We start from the raw sequence: 20,220 nt of genomic DNA on the forward strand, positions 1-20,220 counted from the left end.
GTGTGCTATAGGCCTAATGACTCTGATGAGTATAATAAGAAACTGTACAGGGAAATAGAGTGGGACAGTAAATCAGAGAGTCTTATAATGGGAGATTTTAATTTCCCAGATATTGACTGGAATTTGGGGGCTGGTCACTCACACACTAGCAGGGCTTTTGTGGATTTATTGGATGATTGTTTTCTACATCAGCATATTCGGGAGGCAACTAGAGGGAGGAATACTCTTGATTTGATTATCAGCAGTGATTCTTCATGCATTAAGAATCTGCAGATAAATGAACCACTAGGTGGCAGTGATCACAGTGTGCTGAAGTGGGATTTACTCAAAGAGGTAACTACCATTAGGGGTAAAGGGAAGGGTTATTGCTTCCGTAAAGACGACTACGATGGACTGAGACAGTATTTAAATTCTATACAGTGGGACCAACTGATGATGTTACCAACAGCAAATTCAAAATGGGAAGCATTCAAAGAACTTATCTTGGAAGCTACTAGGCTTTACATACCAACTAAGAAATATTGTTCAAGGTTTAGGCCAAAATGGATGTCAGATGAACTAATGAGGCATATGGCAGAGAAGAAAAATGCATGGGATACTTACAAATTAACACATGACACAGAAGCCTATGATAGATACAAGTTGATATGCAACCAAGTTACAAAGGAGGTTAGGTAGGCGAAGGCAGATTACGAGAAATCCTTGGCAGGGGATGAATCAGATTGGTCCACTTGGTATTGATGGGTCAACTGTTGATGATCCTGCTCAGGTAGCTAACAAACTAAATGAATATTTTGCGTCGACATTCACACATGAGGAGTTATTCAGCGAGGGGAATGCCAGAGGTGTATTCACCTCTAGCAGTAAGCTACAGAATCTTGAAATAACTGGGAGTAAAGTGGAGGAGAAACTGTTGAAGATAAACACAAGAAAGGCACCCGGGGTGGATGGGATCTATCCAGTTATATTAAAGGAGGCAGCAAAGGAAATAAGCAAACCCTTAGCCATAATTATGAGAGCTTCCTTGGACTCAGGGGAGGTACCCATAGACTGGAAATGTGCAAATGTGACCCCAATTCACAAAGGAGGATCAAAGGCTGACACAAGTAATTATAGACCTGTGAGCTTCCAGGAAAATTAATGGAGGCACTGGTTAAAGAAGCACTGCAGGATCATTTAGACAAGACTTCAGTTATAGCTCGGACACAGCATGGCTTTGTTAAGGGGAAGTCTTGCCTGACCAATTTGATTGGATACTATGATGCAGTCACAAAAGAACTGGATGCAGGGAATAGCTTTGATATTATATACTTGGATCTTAGAAAGGCTTTTGATACTGTTGCACATGGAAGACTGCTACACAAATTGGAGCAGTGTGACATTGGAGGCAAATTGCTGCTATGGATAAAGAGGTGGTTGAGGGGGAGAAGACAGAGAGTGGTAATCAATGGACACTGCTCATCGTGGACTAATGTTATTAGTGGAGTCCCTCAGGGCTCAGTATTGGGTCCATTATTGTTTTCTGTATTTATAAATGATATTGATGATGGTATATCAAGCTCAATGTCCAAGTTTGCAGACGATACAAAGGTTGGCAGGGTTGTCAAGGACACTACCGACACTATGCTGCTGCGACAGGATCTGGGAAGGTTGAGTAGATGGGCTGAGAGGTGGCAAATGAAGTTTAACATTGACAAATGTAAAGTACTACACATGGGAAACAGCAACCCCAGAGCAACGTATCAACTCTGTGGTACTACACTGACAGTGGTAGAGAATGAAAGGGACTTCGGGGTGGTTGTGCAGGCAGATATGAAGTTCTCTGAGCAGTGCAGACGGGCTGCAAGAGTAGCTCATGGAGTATTGTCAATGATATACAGGAATTTTTCCAGCAGGGATAAGGAGGTGATTATTCCCTTGTCAGGCCACACCTAGAGTACTGTATACAGGTCTGGAGGCCTAATTTCAAGAAGGATGTAGAGCTGCTGGAACGAGTACAGAGAAGGGCAACAAGATTAGTGAATGGAACAAAGGGGTGCTCTTACGAAGAAAGGCTTAAGTTTTGCAAATTACAGTGTCTGGAGACTAGGCACCAGCGAGGTGATCTGATAGAGGTGTATAAAGCCTTGAATGGTTTGAGCATGCTCAATGCTGATGGGATTCTTCCTATAGCTCAGAATAATCACCTGAGAGGGCATAAATTCAAATTGAGGAAAGACAGATGTAGGATAGACGTGCGGAAATTTGCCTTTAGCCAGCGGGTGGTTGGTTGGTGGAACAGACTTCCATCCCTTGTGGTGGAGGTTGATAGCCTAAATAAGTTTAAGGCTCAGCTGGACAGGTATTTTGAATGAACAGAGGGGTGAAGTGGGTTTTTTTTTGTTTTTTTTGGCTGATGCTGCATAAGCTTGCTTTCTTGCATCAAATGCCTCTACTAATGCTAATGCTAAATTCAAGGAGTTACTGGACATACTTTTAGGGGGAATGGTTATGTGAATTTTTTTTTTTTGGTTGATGCTACATAAGCTCATAGGCTTGCTTTCTTGCGTCACAAGCCACTATTACTATTAAGAGTTAAAAAAGGGAGAGAGAGAGAGAATACCAGAGAAGAGGAATAAATATTATCCAATTGTAATTAAAATGAGTGACTGAGTTTAGAGAACGTAAAACTATAGAGTTTTATTAAGTGAAAAGTTATAGTCTTGTTCATTAATTGATAAGGAGATAACTATATTTACTTTTCACCAAATTAATCACCAAAAATGGGAAAAAAAATAGCAAATTTAATATTTAATTAAAAGGAATAAAACTACCATACATTTATAGTAAAACCACAATTCCACTTATATAAGGCATTATAAATAAAGCAAAGAGGAGTCAATTTTTATCTGTTATCCATGTGTAATATCAGCCACACTGATACCATGCATAAAAACTTCACTGTAAAAAAGAATTAATGAAAATTGATGCAGTAGTCAAATTTTAACATTTTATTTTTTTATTGCTTTTTTCAGCGAAATTTTTATGTATTTTCAGTATGATTGATATATATGGAAGAGACAGATATAGATAATTTACCCACTCTATTTGCCCTTTTTTCACCGATGCATGACTCCTTAGCTTTTTTTTTTTTTGTTTTGTTGTTGTTTTTATTAGTTATGTCTTATTCTTTAAATTTTTATTTGTGTATTCACTAAATTTAACTTTCCATAAACAGGAAGTTTCCCTGTATAGTTAGATAAACTAATAAATTCTTTGAACATTTTAACAGCAATGCATTAAACTAGAGACAAACAAATTTTCATTAACCACTTGGCATTGTTTGCAGATAAAACCTGCCAGGTCCGTTGGCCACTGACATGCAGTTTTATTCATGTCAATTTCATCAGCAAATTACTGCAATTTACTTTCATCCATTTTTTTTTGCTGTTTTTGTTTTATTTTATAAACATATTACATTTAATGACCTTTAGAAACAAAAGATTAAGGAATAACATAGAAATCTGTATCGCAGGGGAACCTGTAGGAAAAGTCACTACACATGAGGACTTAGGCTTAATGTGTAACAAGGGCCTCACATTTCAGCAACATCTAAGCTTCACCAGAACAAAGACCTCTGCAGCAGTGTGGCTGCTACTTCAAGAGCTCAGAGGAATAGATGACTGTCAGCTTATTATCCAGTATGTTCAATGCTGCCTTTATTCCTTACCATTATATTCCTCCATCATCTGGTCCTCAGCACCCAAAACCTACTTCGTCAAATTTCTCAGGATCCTTAAATGGCTTAATAGAATAACAGGGAGGCAGAATACCATTTCTAGATTGGTGCTGTACTTGAATTTAGATATGATGCCTTGGGAACAGCAGATTTCTACCCAAAATATTCTAACACTTACTGAACTTATAATTTTATGCATCGATGCCCCCAGAATTGATAGTGTCAGGGCTCCCAGACAGCAGGATGCTACGAGACTGAACTTTGGCTTTCTGTTCAAGCAGGGCTAGACAATCTAGGTTATTTAAGTAATATATTTCCTGGAAACACAATCCAGCTTATCAACAAACTGGCGATTGATCTAGACAAGTTCTGTGACTCAAAAAGTATACAGATCAGAGAAACTGCAGGAAACCTTCATGTGGATTGGACTTTGACCCCTACTACCCACTAAAAACGCCAGTGAAACCGAGATACTGGGATGTGTCCAGGTTCACCCCTGACTCATGCTGCTGAAGTTATACTGAAATCTGTATATTTCTTTGTTGTTAAATCTGCTACTTAAATTTGTAAATATTTCTTATTTATGGTAGTTAATTACTCAAGTTGACCTTGTGAAATCTACTGTTTGTTAAAATTGATTTATATATAATGTAAATTTTTTTGTTTGTATAATTAATTGTATTACAGATCGCCCTCCTGGCTGAATGGCTATGTAAGGTGTGCAGACCATATTTATTGGTTCAATAAACTGATTTAATAATAATAATAATATTGATTATCTAAGAAAAATTGTCCCCTTCCCCTCAAAAAATGATGCTTGTCCTCAATAGTGTTTCTAATAATTGGGATTTAACTGTATATCAAAATACAGTTTCATAATTCCAGTTATTTTGTGGACCACTCTTTGGAACTGGGAGTATGAAAATTTTTTTCATACTCCCAGTTCAAATACAAATCTGAACTGGGAGTATGAAAAAAAAAAAAAAAAGAATGAAATCTCTCAAATGTACAGTTCTGTATGAAGCTAAAAATATACAAAAATGCTCGGTTCCTTTATATATCTAGCAGGAAACATTTTAGACTTCAAAGTGAGACTAAGAAACTTAGGTTTTGCTATATTTGCTTTATCATCAAATTAATTTGTTTGAGAATCGATTAATTTGATAATAGTAGTTCTTAATGGAACATCTTTTTTATGAGTTTAACACATATCATCTCACTATAGATTCTCCTGTTTACAGTAGGATTGTGTTTCATAGTTAGATTTTGAAACCCATAATTGTGTATTACTGAAACTGGTGAAATTGAATTTATGGATCAACTTTTCTAAAAGCAAATTTCATCCACATATTAGTTTACTGATGTTCTGGAATGTCTAGTTGCCAGAGGATCTGTGATGAACAGAAAAGTGTTCTACTAACACTTTCAAGTTGTTAGCAGAAGCTTGCCATCTTTTCATTCAGATTTGAATAATGAACAGTCTAGGACACTTTCCCTGTCCTAGAAAGAGCAGTTTGCTCTTTTTATTCAGATCTTAATGATGAATAGAAAATTCTTTCTCAGCTATAGCAAAAATGTTTTGCCTGCCATCTTTTTATTCAGAAGGAGAAAAGTGTATTTATGGAGATGTAATCAAATCTGTATAAATCGCAAATCCGTCCTGCCATGGAATATTGCTCCCACATCTGGGGTGGTGCCCCCAAAACCTCTCTCAAGCTTCTTGATTCCATTCAGAAGAGGGCAGTTAGGTTAATTAATGATTCATCTCTAACAGAGTCTCTCCACTCGCTTTCTCATAGACGTACTGTTTCTGCTGCATGCCTCTTCTACAGATATTTCCATGGGCACTGTTCTTCTGAATTGGCTTCTATAATTCCTGCTCTCTCTTTCAAAACAGTCCGAACACGTGCTACCACCAGCCAACATCCATTTACTGTCCAACTTCAAACCCACAGAACCAACTTTTCATCTTCCTCATTTACTTGTTAACAGGAGAGATTGCTTCTACAGGGATGGGATACACTTAAATAGAAAGGGTGCAAGAATATTTGCTGATGCTATCGAGGCAGTGTTAGGTGGGTCGGAAAACTGCTAGCTTGGGGGGAGACAAAGACCAATAGATTGACAGTAACCACTGGCAGAGGTGAAAGAGATTCTTGCACTGCTTCTATTAGAATGAGCAAAAGCCTGAAAAACAAGATGCATGGTATTTCAGAGACTGCTGGGAGCCATTGCGGTACAAGTAAACACATGGGTTGTGTTAGGGTAGCTAAGAATAGAAACAGGTGCAGGTATACTTGCGTGTACACCAATGCTAGGAGTTTAGTAAATAAATTTGATGAATTTGAGGTATTGCTCAAAACATCGAAGGCAGATATTGTTGGGATATCAGAGACGTGGTGTCACACAGATATAAGGGATGCGGAACTGCAATTTGGGGAGTACAACGTCTACAGAAAGGACAGACAGGATAGGAAGGGGGGAGGTGTTATGCTATTAGTTAAGAAACACATAAAAACCAAGGAAGTGAAGCCAGTCGACATCGCTGGACAGTGCAGTGTGGAGTCAGTTTGGTGTGACATAAACATTGGGAGATCAAAATTGAGAGTAGGAGTGTGCTATAGGCCTAATGACTCTGATGAGTATAATAAGGAACTGTACAGGGAAATAGAGTGGGCCAGTAAATCAGAGTGTCTTATAATGGGAGATTTTAATTTCCCAGATATTGACTGGATTTTGGGGGCTGGTTACTCACACACTAGCAGGGCTTTTGTAGATTTATTGGATGATTGTTTTCTACATCAGCATGTTCGGGAGGCAACTAGAGGAAGTAATACTCTTGATTTGATTATCAGCAGTGATTCTTCATGCATTAAGAATCTGCAGATAAATGAACCACTAGGTGGCAGTGATCACAGTGTGCTGAAGTGGGATTTACTCAAAGAGGTAACTACCATTAGGGGTAAAGGGAAGGGTTATTGCTTCCGTAAAGGCGACTACGATGGACTGAGACAGTATTTAAATTCTATACAGTGGGACCAACTGATGATGTTACCAACAGCAAATTCAAAATGGGAAGCATTCAAAGAACTTATCTTGGAAGCTACTAGGCTTTACATACCAACTAAGAAATATTGTTCAAGGTTTAGGCCAAAATGGATGTCAGATGAACTAATGAGGCATATGGCAGAGAAGAAAAATGCATGGGATACATACAAATTAACACATGACACAGAAGCCTATGATAGATACAAGTTGATATGCAACCAAGTTACAAAGGAGGTTAGGCAGGCGAAGGCAGATTACGAGAAATCCTTGGCAAGGGATGCAAAGAAAAACAGCAAAGAGTTCTTTACTTATGTAAACTCTAGAAGGAAGGGGATGAATCAGATTGGTCCACTTGATATTAATGGGTCAAGTGTTGATGATCCTGCTCAGGTAGCTAACAAACTAAATGAATAATTTGCATCGACATTCACACATGAGGAGTTATTCAGCGAGGGGAATGCCAGAGGTGTATTCAACTCTAGCAGTAAGCTACAGAATCTTGAAATAACTGGGAGTAAAGTGGAGGAGAAACTGTTGAAGATAAACACAAGAAAGGCACCCGGGGTGGATGGGATCTATCCAGTTATACTAAAGGAGGCAGCAAAGGAAGTAAGCAAACCCTTAGCCATAATTATGAGAGCTTCCTTGGACTCAGGGGAGGTACCCATAGACTGGAAATGTGCAAATGTGACCCCAATTCACAAAGGAGGATCAAAGGCTGACACAAGTAATTATAGACCTGTGAGCTTAACTTCTGTTCCAGGAAAATTAATGGAGGCACTGGTTAAAGAAGCACTGCAGGATCATTTAGACAAGACTTCAGTTATAGCTCAGACACAGCATGGTTTTGTTAAGGGGAAGTCTTGCCTGACCAACTTGATTGGATACTATGATGCAGTCACAAAAGAACTGGATGCAGGGAATAACTTTGATATTATATACTTGGATCTTAGAAAGGCTTTTGATACTGTTGCACATGGAAGACTGCTACACAAATTGGAGCAGTGTGACATTGGAGGCAAATTGCTGCTATGGATAAAGGGGTGGTTGAGGGGGAGAAGACAGAGAGTGGTAATCAATGGACACTGCTCATCGTGGACTGATGTTATTAGTGGAGTCCCTCAGGGCTCAGTGTTGGGTCCATTGTTGTTTTCTGTATTTATAAATGATATTGATGATGGTATATCGGGCTTAATGTCCAAGTTTGCAGACGATACAAAGGTTGGCAGGGTTGTCAAGGACACTACTGACACTATGCTGCTGCAACAGGATCTGGAAAGGTTGAGTAGATGTGCTGAGAGGTGGCAAATGAAGTTTAACATTGACAAATGTAAAGTACTACACATGGGAAACAGCAACCCCAGAGCAACGTATCAACTCTGTGGTACTACACTGACAGTGGTAGAGAATGAAAGGGACTTGGGGGTGGTTGTGCAGGCAGATATGAAGTTCTCTGAGCAGTGCAGACGGGCTGCAAGAGTAGCTCAAGGAGTATTGTCAATGATATACAGGAATTTTTCCAGCAGGGATAAGGAGGTGATTATTCCATTGTATAAGGCGATGGTCAGGCCACACCTAGAGTACTGTATACAGGTCTGGAGGCCTCATTTCAAGAAATATGTAGAGCTGCTGGAATGAGTACAGAGAAGGGCGACAAGATTAGTGAATGGAACAAAGGGGTGCTCTTACGAAGAAAGGCTTAAGTTTTGCAAATTACAGTGTCTGGAGACTAGGCACCAGCGAGGTGATCTGATAGAGGTGTATAAAGCCTTGAATGGTTTAAGCATGCTCAATGCTGATGGGATTCTTCCTCTAGCTCAGAAAAATCACCTGAGAGGGCATAAATTCAAATTGAGGAAAGACAGATGTAGGATAGACGTGCGGAAATTTGCCTTTAGCCAGCGGGTGGTTGGTTGGTGGAACAGACTTCCATCCCTTGTGGTGGAGGTTGATAGCCTAAATAAGTTTAAGGCTCAGCTGGACAGGTATTTTGAACGAACAGAGGGGTGAAGTGGAAGTGGTTTATTTTATTTTATTTTTTTATTTTTTTCTTGGCTGATGCTGCATAAGCTTGCTTTCTTGCATCAAATGCCTCTACTAATGCTAATGCTAATTTATTCATTCAACTGCTGTTTTCTGGAACAACCTTCCTTCATATGTATTTCTTGAAAATTACAATCTACAGAAGTTCAAGTCCAATGTCAACAAATATCTTCTTTCGTCTTCTCAACCTCCAACCCAAGCTCGGTACTAAGTACTATTGGTTCTAATACCTCTCGTGTTTGGGGTTCACATAAAAAAAAAAAAAAAAAAAAAAAAAAAAATATCAGAATGCAGTCAAAACAATGGAATGATGCATACTGATTTACCACAAAATATATTTTGGATTTGACTGTAAAAACAAATTTCTATACAAACAGTTTTAAGACTTTTATTACTTGAAATTTGATAAAGATTTAACCCTGGATTTCAATATTCAGAGTTGATGTTGATCATGTATATTCTTCCAGCTCACAGCCAACAGACTAATGCAACTGTACTTGGTGGTTGATGATTTTCATTGAGAATCATTAACCACCAATGGCAGTACCACCCCTGCATATTGGAAGTGTGAAGTGTTAAAGGTATGCTTGAACTCCAGAGTAAAGTGCTGATATTTTTTAATTTTTCTGTCTTTTATTTCAACTTTTATTACTTGAAAATTGATAGATTTGACCCTGGATTTCAATTTTCAGAGTTGATCTTGTATTTTCTTCCAGCTCACATCCAACAAACTAATGCAACTATACTTGGCGGATGACGATTTTCATTAAGAATCATTAACACAATGGCATAGCTTTGTGAAGCTTTAGGGTCAAAAAAGCTTTAGGGCCTGTGAACAGTAGGTGGCTATAGTAATGGTTTGGGGATGAGATGCTTCTGAAGCTGTACAGTTGAATATACCTCTGCCATGTTTTGTATTTATTTCATTCCACATCCTCAGATGAATCACATAAGGTCAAACTAAGAGAAGAAGCTTATTTTATTTGTGAAAAATAAAAGTTCTAATCCCAATAGAATATATTTTATTTAAAATATAAACTTTGCTTTTTTTTACATCAGCATTTTTAACTGTTTTTTCTTCAACCCCTGTTCCTGTGTTCTGATTCTGATTACTCTCTCTCTCTCTCTCTCTCCTTCCATTTTAGAGGTGATCTTTATGTATATATCCACTGTAATATTCCTTGTAGAATATTTAATTATCAAGAATCTTCCCTTGTTGCCCTCGTTTTACTCAAAAATCTTTGTCAGTTTTTATTTATTTATTATTATTTTTTTTTTCTTCTGTAAATTTCTTTGTTATCTTTATCACTCCCGCAATTGTAGAAATCATTCGGAACTTTTCACCTTTCCTTCAATTTTCACTTTCTCCAGTCCCTTTCATAACAGTAAAGTAATTTTCCTTTAAAACTTTAATGTCCAGAACTCCATCTGAATATTAAAGCTTGTATTTTCCAGTTGTATACTTCCAGTTATGTAGCTGGTAAGAATGCTTAGATTCTTAGTACTAAAATAGAACAGTATAAGGAAGCAAAACTTATGTAGCATCTTCCATCATAAATTATGACAATAATAAATAAAATACTTTCTTAGTTTTGTTTTATTTACAAGCTGTGTCTAGAAAGTAAAAACTGAATGAATACAACAACCTTACAGATGATTAGTGGGGTTTCCACAATGACCGAGGCATACTGCACATAGTGTTTGCTAATACACAGTATACCAGTTTAGTTACTGTAAATGTATTGTGTTGCCCAATTCAGATTTACAAAGATTGCACGCTTGTCAAAAATCCTGCTGAGTGTGTGATTAATTCCATTATCAGATTTTAAATGCTAGGAATGTTTGCCCTGTCAGCATTCGTTGGCAGCTAATACAGATGAACTCTTATATCGTTGATTCTTTGCATCTATGTAATTAGTTAAGGCTAGGCACATAGTGAATGGCGAATACAGTAGACTTTTAGAATAATGGCACCTTCAGGGATTCAAGATTGTTATTTCGCTTTTTCCATTATCTAGAAAGTTTTATTTTAAATATATTTAATGCAAAAATAATGAGGCTAAAAGAGAAACAGAGAGATTAAGAATGCAATTTTATTAATTGTACATTAAAAGCATAAACATGTTGATGATCCAGTATTATACTCTGCCATTAATACACATCTACTTATGTCCATTCTATTTTTATATCAGGTTTGTCACTAAGCTTTAATGTTCTTAATTATTCTTCTTTTCTTCTTTGTATGAGTTTATTAACATTAGGAACCATAGTGAGGGATTTTTAGTTTAAAATAAACGTAAAATACAACATATAATCCTTAATATCAGTACAGAATTCACTTTCAAAATGACGAACTTAAACAAATACAGTAATCACTTGACTTGCTGTTTTCGCGTTTGGCACCGATCTCAATGTGCCATTATTTCGAATGTGCCATTATTTGGGGTGCCGTTATTTCAGCAGTCTAGTGTAGTACATAATTGGTTAGAACTTGTCAATCTGTTTTTCTCATGCCAATAGCAACACCATAGAAATACACTTTGAACCTCCAGCATGATAAACACAGTTTGAAAATAAGTGTTTAAACCCAGCACTATGGTTGATGCCACTATTTACCTCCAGTTTGGTCACTGAAATGACATCTGCTAATTTTTGGCAGTAATTGTTTAATAATTACTGCCAAATTGTTTAATAATTATTATTCAGTTATTTATATAATTGAATAATAATTATTAATAATTGTTTTGGTAACAATTAATGCTTGTGAATAACTGGCAGTAATTATCTACAAAAGTAATATTGCAATGCCTATACCAGTGGTCTCAAACTCAAATTGCATGTGGGCCGAATGCACGATCTGAAAACAGCTGATGGGCCGGAATTTTTTTTTAACAAAATGAAAGTGAATATAAGTATCGTATTTACAACAAATACATAATTGAAATGTATTCGCGGGCCGTGTAAAATTGCTTTGGGGGCCGCCAGTTTGAGACCACTAGCCTATACTATATGCACACCACTGTCAGTGAATTTATCAATAAATGAATCAACATAGCAGTCTTGTATACCTTGCTTTCCAGCCACCCTTCATTTTAAGCCTTGGTAGTTCATAAGCATGGCTTTAAGAAATTTCATCTTCCCTTCTTATCACACTATGTGGAGTGTTTATTTTTCATGTAATTATTAATTTCAGTTTGGTTATTGTTTATTACTATTATTGTACATTTTTTCTCCTAATTTTAAAAGAATATTTGTTTAAATTTTTAATAAATAAGTTGTAACAAAATGTAAAAATTTGAAAAATTTGAACTGTAAATAGCAACCAGCAAAACTCAACTTATTTATGAAATACATTTTTCATTGCAGCCAGAAATTTAGCCTTGGTTGGCATAAAGGTAAGTAATATAGGCTGAAATAAAGAATGAGAAAAGCATGCTTAATTTTAGAAAATTTTGAATATTTTGTAGAAACTTTTTTTTTAATTATCATCATCATCAAGAACTTGGTCCGGCTTAAGTCTTTTAAGACCTGTTCCGTTGTAGCTCTTGGAGGTGGTCTTGATTGTCGAGATCCTAATTTTGGGATCTCGTCTAGGTTCATTCTTTCTATGTGGCTGATCCATTTTTTCTGATACCATTTTATGTCATTTACTATGTTATCTACTTTTAATTTCTCACAAATATCTAAATTTTTTGATGATTTAGCCTTGTAAAGTCTAATAATGTTTTTAAAAATCTCATTTGTGCTGCTTCTAGTTTTTGTTCATCTTTCTTATTTATGATCCAAGTCTCACAGCTGTAGAAGAGTTTGAAGTGATATTGTGCAGTCGTAATTTTGTTTGTTTCAGTTGTCATTTGTTTTTCTGAAGTGACATTTAATCTATCTGTTCATTCTATTATATTTTTGTAGTTTAGTGTAGATGTCTTTCCCTTCATTTGATATTAAATTTCCCAAATAGGTGAAATCAGATATTTGTTCTATTATTTTGTCATCAATAACAATTTTGACTCTTTGTATGTTTTTTCCCCATAATCCCATTAATTTTGTTTTTGAGGTGGAGATTTTCATCTTGTACTTTTTTGCCTATTTTATTCAGTTCATTAGCTGCTATCTGTAGTTCATCTTCTGATTTTGTAATTATAACTTGATCATCAGCATATAATATAGTTTGGATTTTATTCCTGTTGTTCATCTGTATTCCATTGTTAATTTCTTTCCATTCTTTAATAATTTTATTGATGTAGACATTAAATAAATTTGGTGGTAGTCCAAATTTATTTAATATCTACGTCAATAAAATTATTAAAAATTGTTAATTGGGTCTGATAGTTGGCCATTAGAATATTTTATGCAGACTTTTGATTTTTTATATAGGCTTTGTATCACTTTCCGGAGTTGGGTTGAAATATTTTCTTCATGTAGACTCTGCGAAAGTTTTTTCCCGGTTTACATTGTCATATGCTTTTTCATAATCAACAAAAAGCAGAAATGTTGGTAGGTTAAATTCTCTTCTTTTCTCCAAATTTTGTTGTAATGAAAAAATGGCATCTATTGTGCTTCTCCCTTTTCTGAACCCACGTTGTTCTTCTTCTAAGAATTGTTCACTGTATTTATTAAGTTTATCCTTTAGTATATTAGAGTATAGCTTTGAAGCAGCTGATAGCAGTGTTTTCCCTCTGTAGTTGTTAGTTATTTCTGGAGCCTTTTTGTGTAAGTTGAGTGCTATTTTTAATTATTTATTTTCATATACTAAGCATAAATATTATCACTACATGTTAGAGACTATCAGTAGAAGGACTTTCGACCTTTTTTGGCTGTGTTAATTAAATCATGACTAGATTTAATGCTTAATTTTTTAAGCATTAACCTTTGCAAGTAGGGAAAAGGATGTCATTGTCCCTTTATATAAGGAGTGTGAGATCACTTATAATATTGTGTTCAGGTCTGGAAGCCACACTTGTATAAAGCTTCAGGAAAGGTCAAAAAAATTTATTTAAAAATTCCCTAAAGCTAACTGTCCAAATTTCAAAGAAGTTTTACGAGTGTGGATCAGTTGGGAATAAGGAACATAAAAGATGGAGTGTTACACATTGCTCTTAAGGCAAAATTAGACAAACAATTTTGAAATCTACAACAAATCTTTGTGGAAATTCAACATCAGAAAAGAGATTCATCTGGTTCAGCTCATTTCACTATAAGAAAATACCTAAAACCTTTTTCACATAGAATCCACAGTATGCATGAGCTTCAACTTCACTATAATGTTAAAATATTACTGTATGCTGTCACTGGTTTAAAAGTTATGGTCTGAGATCTTGACTGTTGTAATATGTCTATATTTTCAATGACTTATTTAACATTTTAAGTATCCCTTAATTGCATTTAGGGCACGAACAATAGGAATGTCTACTCAGTTGTTTATACAGCTGCTCTTTTTTGTAGAAATTGTGCATAAGAGAAGGTCCACACTTGAGTAGAAAGTAAAATCTGATTGAATTCTTCAGTGCTGTACTTGCCAGACAGATAATACTCATTGCAGAAATTTAGTGTAATGACCTGGAAAATTCTAATTAAATCCAATGGATCGCTTGAATGTAATTAATTCTATAGTTAGTGAAAATTATTTTCCTGTAGGTGATCGATTACAGTCTCCATTCCGTTGGTCTGTCAGTCATTTTGTTATTCAATTTAATTGGGAAAAATAAATTTACTCCATTACTTCAAATACATAGTTTATTTGACTATAAGAGTATTTATCATGCTCAGCACTCAAAAAGTGATTAAAATAGTTGAAAAATGATGAAAATTGCCTGCAGATAGTTTAAAAATACCAAAAATTGGTTTCAGATGAGACCTGTTCATTCTGCACCAAGTTTTTGACTTTCACCATTAGTTGCCTTAGTATTGCACTATTTTAAATAAATATCACTTCTTTATTGGTATAAAGAAGTGCTGTTTAAAGTTGTGCAGGGCAAAGACAACTCACTGTGAAGTGAATAGAGGTATATTAATCTTCTACCAAAATTAAATAAAAGGAGATAGTGTTGGATATCGGTATCAATTTTAACCTAAAAAACATCATTCATAGTACATAATAGAGACAATTGATAATTTTTTTTTTTTTTGAGCTGTTAGTATCAGATAAAATGCTTCATTTTTTTCTGAAAACTGCAAATGCAATTTATTTTGGTTTCAACTTATTTTTTTGCCAAGGCTTATAGTGATTATTTTCAATAATTTCATATTTATTTCTCTTTGCACTTATTGCTACTCCTACCACTAAAAGGCACTTCAATTTTTAGTCAATGTCATCTTGAAAATAGATTAATTTAAATTTTTGATTACTTCCTTGTAATTTTAATTTATCCTTCTCAGTTTAAGTAATAAGCCAGGGTGCCTCAGTAGCCAGGTGGGAAGGAGCAGCAGTGCGTAGCACACGCTTCTTGATTAGACCGGGGTTCGAGCCCGTCACCACCAAATACGGAGGATGTGGAAAGGTCAGGGAATGACCACCGCATATCCCGGAGCAATATGGCCTTAATTGCTAATGCTCCTAAAAAAAACAAGACAAACAAACAAACAGTAATAAGCCATATAGTACGTGGAATCCAAAGGCTTTTGCTGCACAGGCAAAAAAAAAAAAAAAAAAGAGAGAGAAAGAGATAAGAAAATACAAATTATATCATTCCTCCTCATGTAACTATCCATGTGATGTTTTGAATTTTTTCAAACCTTCAGCCTTGACTACCTGCAGAGACAACTTGTTCCAGTAATCAACAAGTCGCTGACTGAAAGTAAACTTCCTGCAACCTAGTTTAAACCTTTTCCCTGTAATTTAAATTTATGGCCCTAGTTCTGAAATTTTTTATAATAGTGAAAATTCATTTTATTAATCCCTCTCAGAATCTTAGCATTAGCATTAGTAGAGGCATATGATGCAAGAAAGCAAGCTTATACATCATCAGCAAAAAAAAAAAAAAAAAAAAACCACTTCCCATTTCACCCATCCATTCTCTCCAAACGTTTGTCCACTTCTTCCTTGAATTTATTTAAGCTATCAACTTCCACAACAACAGATGTAAGTTTGTTCCAGCAATCATCTTCCCACTGGCTAAAGTCAAATTTCTGCACATTTATTCTGCAACTGTCTTTCCTCAGTTTAAGTACAGGAGATCCTCGTTATTTGAGGATAATTGGTTCCAGAAAATTCCACTTAAAACGGGGACCAAATTTTTCGTAATATTTATTATTTAAATAAATGAAACTAGGCATGATATTTTAAGATTCTATATCTATATAATATCGGTGTAGATACACCATAGACAAATCTTAAAGAAAAACTACGGTAGTAGTGTGAAAGACATCATTTCATCTGTATCTCATATTGTGCTCATCCTTCACAATGAGTTGCCCATGTATTGCACTACTTTGAATAACTAACACGTCACTAATAGAGAAGACTGTTGTTACTTATTCTGAGTGGGCACCCTCCCAGTTGGCACCGTTTCAAAGCTAGTTGGCTTTTCATCGGTAGGTGAAAAGCCGATGAAAAGCTAACAAGCTTTTAAATGGTGCTGTCCATTTTTTACACCAAGAAGTAGTAACAAAAGTCTTCTCTATTAGTAAAGTATTACTTATTCGAGATAGTGCAATCGTGAAGGATGGAGAAGCATTGCCTATTCGGTGGATTTGTGAGTGATTTAGTGAGTGGGAGTAACTGTCCCTTTCTTCTTTCGACGGCATTTCTTCCTCTTCCTCTCCTACTATCACTTTACTACATCTTTTTGCTTTCTTAAGTCTAATAGGAATAGTATGTGGATAACAGAATATCTTATCCAATACCATTTTGCAAGCAGTGCCCACCAAGAATAAGTAACAAAGTCATCTCTAAGTGAAGCGTTATTATTCAAGGTAGTGCAATAGGTTAGGTTAAGAGTTGTCTGTGGTGTATCTACACCGATATTATATAGTAATGTTTATTATGTACTTGTACACAGATAGTATGAATCAGAGCTGTAATACTCAATATATTCTACGTTGATAATAATATTAGTAAATTAATAAGAGGAGTTTACCTCAATATAGTACGTGGAACACTTCCGTATGATACCCTCCAGAAATTAAAACGGAAAAAACGAAAAAATCGACAACTTACCGGTACATTAAAGTAAAATATAAATAATTAAAGTAAAATATAAATAATTAAATAATCAATTTAACACAATTCAAAATCAATTCAAAACAATTAAAATTCAAATTAATGCAATTAAAAGAATCTAACGAAAATATTCAAAACGATTTTCCTTCCTGAAGCTGACAATGCTTTTCGACCGACTGTCGTGATCACAGGAATGAAAATTCTTTCATTCGAATTTTAATTCGAATGAAAGAATTTTCATTCGAATTTTAATCGTTAATTTGAATTTTAATTGTTTTGAATTGATTTTGAATTGTGTTAAATTGATTATTTAATTATTTATATTTTACTTTAATTATTTATATTTTACTTTAATTATTTATATTTTACTTTAATGTACCGGTAAGTTGTCGATTTTTTCGTTTTTTCCGTTTTAATTTCTGGAGGGTATCATACGGAAGTGTTCCACGTACTATATTGAGGTAAACTCCTCTTATTAATTTACTAGTACTTGTACACAGTAAAAAAAATGGATGAAGGAACCAAAAAATGATAAAATTATTTTATTAGACATTTTTTATTATAATATGTTGCACAATGTAATGTCCCCTCCATAGCCAGGTGGGCAGGAGCAGCAGTGTGTAGCACGTGCTTCTTGATTAGACCGGGATTCGAGCCCGTGACCACCGGATATCCCTGGAGCAATATGGCCTTAGTTGCTAATGCTCCTAGAAACCAAATAACAAACAACAACAAACAATGTAAGGTTAAGTAAAGTTTATTGAAGTTACACTATTTTTCAGTTGTACGAATAAAGAACAAATCCAGAGTTTTTTTTTTTTTTTTGCCGTATTTTTTTAGATAAAATTGGTTGTAGCATTTAGTTATGCCTTTTACTTCACACTTAACTTTTGTTCGTGATCTTCTTCATGATCACGCAGATCATGAAGAAGATCATTCTTACAAAAAATATTCGAGTGCTTGGTCAATTTTCTCAAGGGAAAAAAACGTTAATTCTTTAATTTTCAAATCCTCATAACTGTGGGAACTTGGATAATGAATACTTGGATACTGGGGACCCCCTGTATATGCCCCCTCAGGTTCGTAATCTGAGCAAGATGAATAATCCCATCAGCATTAAGCCTGCTCAAACAATTTAAGGCCTTATACACCTCAGTCAGGTCACTTCACAGGTGTCTAGTCTCCAGATGCTGCATTTTGCAGAACTTAATCTTTCTTGGTAAGAGCACCCCTTTGTTCCCCCTCGCCAATCTTGTTGCCCTTCTCTGTACTCATTCTAGCAACTCTGCATCCTTGTTAAAATATGGCGTACCAAAATGTTATGCAGTACTCAAGGTGTGGCCTACCATTGCCTTATACAAAGGGATAACCATCTCCTTATCCCTACTAGCAAAATTCCTGTATGTCATTGACAATACCCCAAGACCTGCTCTGGCAGCCTGTCTGCACTGCTCAGAACACTTTATATCTGACTGCACAATTACCCCCAGGTATTTTTCATTCTTTACTACCTTGAGTGTAGTACCACACAGTTGGTACATTTCTCTAGGGTTACTGCTACCCATATACAGTATTTTGCATATGTCAGTGTTAAACTTCAATTTCCACTTCAGCCCATCTGCCCAACTTTTCTAGATCTTGTTGCAGTAGATGCTATCATTACTGTGATTAACAACCCTGCCAACCTTTGTATCATCTGCAAACTTGGCCATTAAGCCTGATATATCTTAATCAATATCATTGATATATATATATACAAAAAAAACAATGGGTCTAATACTGAACCTTGAGGGGCTCCACCAATAACATTACTCCACGAAGAGCAATCAAGCATCCTGTTAATCCGAATCAAGCCAATCCCAATCAAGCATCCTGTTATCCATTGTAGCAACTTTCCCTTAATGACAATTTATACAGTAGCCTACCATGTGAAACAGTATCAAAAGCTTTCCTGAAGGCACCTCTGTAGCCAGGTGGGAAGGAGCAGCAGTGCGTAGCACACGCTTCTTGATTAGACACGGGTTCGAGCCCTTCACCACCAAATACGGAGGTGCGGAAAGTTCAGGGAATGACCACCGCATATCCCGGAGCAATATGGCCTTAGTTGCTAATGCTCCTAAAAACCAAATAATAATAACAAACAGCTTTCCTGAAATCCAAGTATGTGATATTGAAATTATTTTTGCATCCAGTTCCTTTGTGACCACATCATAGTATTCAATCAAATTGGTCAAAAAGATTTCCCCTTAACAAACTCATGCTGTCTTAACTATCATTGCAGGCTTGTCTAGATGATCCTGCAATACTTCTTTAACCAATGACGCCATTAATTTCCCTAGAACAGAAGTTAAACTAACAGGTCTATAGTTACTTGTAAAACCCTTTGAACCTCCTTTGTGAATTGGGGATACATTTGCACACCTCCAGTCCATGGGGACTTCTCCCGAATCCAAGGACACTCTCATAATTATGGCTAAGGGTTTTCTTACTTCCTTTGCCACTTCATTTAACATAACTGGAAAAATCCCATCCACCCCAGTTGACTTATGTTTCATTTCAACAATTCTCCCCCACTTTGCTTTCATTTATTTCAAAATCATTTAGCTCTCTGTTTCAGTTTGATAAACTTCTGTCCTCCACTTCCCTATAGAATTCCTCATGTGTGAATGTAGATGCAAAATACTCATTCACTTTGTGAGCTATCTGAGCAAGATCATCAACAGTTGAACCGTTGATTTCAAGTGGACCAATCTGATTCATCCCCTTCCTTCTAGAGTTTACATAAGTAAAGAAGTCTTTGTTCTGTTTTTCTTTGCATCCTTTTCCAAAGATTTCCCATAATCTATCATAGGCTTCTGTGTTGCCTAATAATTTATATGCATCCCATGCATTTTTCTCCTCTGCCACAAGTGTCATTAGTTCATCTGACATCCATTTAGACCTAAGTTTTGAACAGTATCTCTTAGTTGGTATGCAAAGCCTAGTAGCTTTGAAGATTGCTCCTTGAATGCTTCCCATTTAGAATTTGCTGTTGGTACCATCATCAATTGGTCCCTCTGCATAGAATTTAAAAACTGTTTGAGACTACCATAATCACCTTTAAGAAAGCAAAACCCTTTCCCTTTGCCCCTGGTGGTAGTTAAATATATAATTTAATCCCACATCAGTACACTGATCACAGCCACCTAGTGGTTTCTTTATCTGCAGATTCTTAATGCATGAATGATCACTGCTGATAATCGGATCAAGAGTA

General features: G+C 35.8%; 1 protein-coding gene across 1 annotated transcript in view; it reads left to right on the forward strand.

Moving 5' to 3' along the window:
- The window catches only part of LOC150085258 (ubiquitin-like modifier-activating enzyme 6), a 242,598-nt gene that overhangs the window by 38,434 nt on the left and 183,944 nt on the right, over positions 1 to 20,220 (forward strand). The window contains exon 4 of the mRNA XM_090374502.1: positions 12,176 to 12,204. Coding sequence (XP_090230628.1) covers positions 12,176 to 12,204 — 29 coding nt within the window. The remainder of the gene's footprint in view (positions 1 to 12,175; positions 12,205 to 20,220) is intronic.

This window comes from Mastigoproctus giganteus, chromosome 5, assembly GCF_048544385.1.
Source record: "Mastigoproctus giganteus isolate SK-2022 chromosome 5, ASM4854438v1, whole genome shotgun sequence".
NCBI lineage: Eukaryota > Metazoa > Arthropoda > Arachnida > Uropygi > Thelyphonidae > Mastigoproctus > Mastigoproctus giganteus.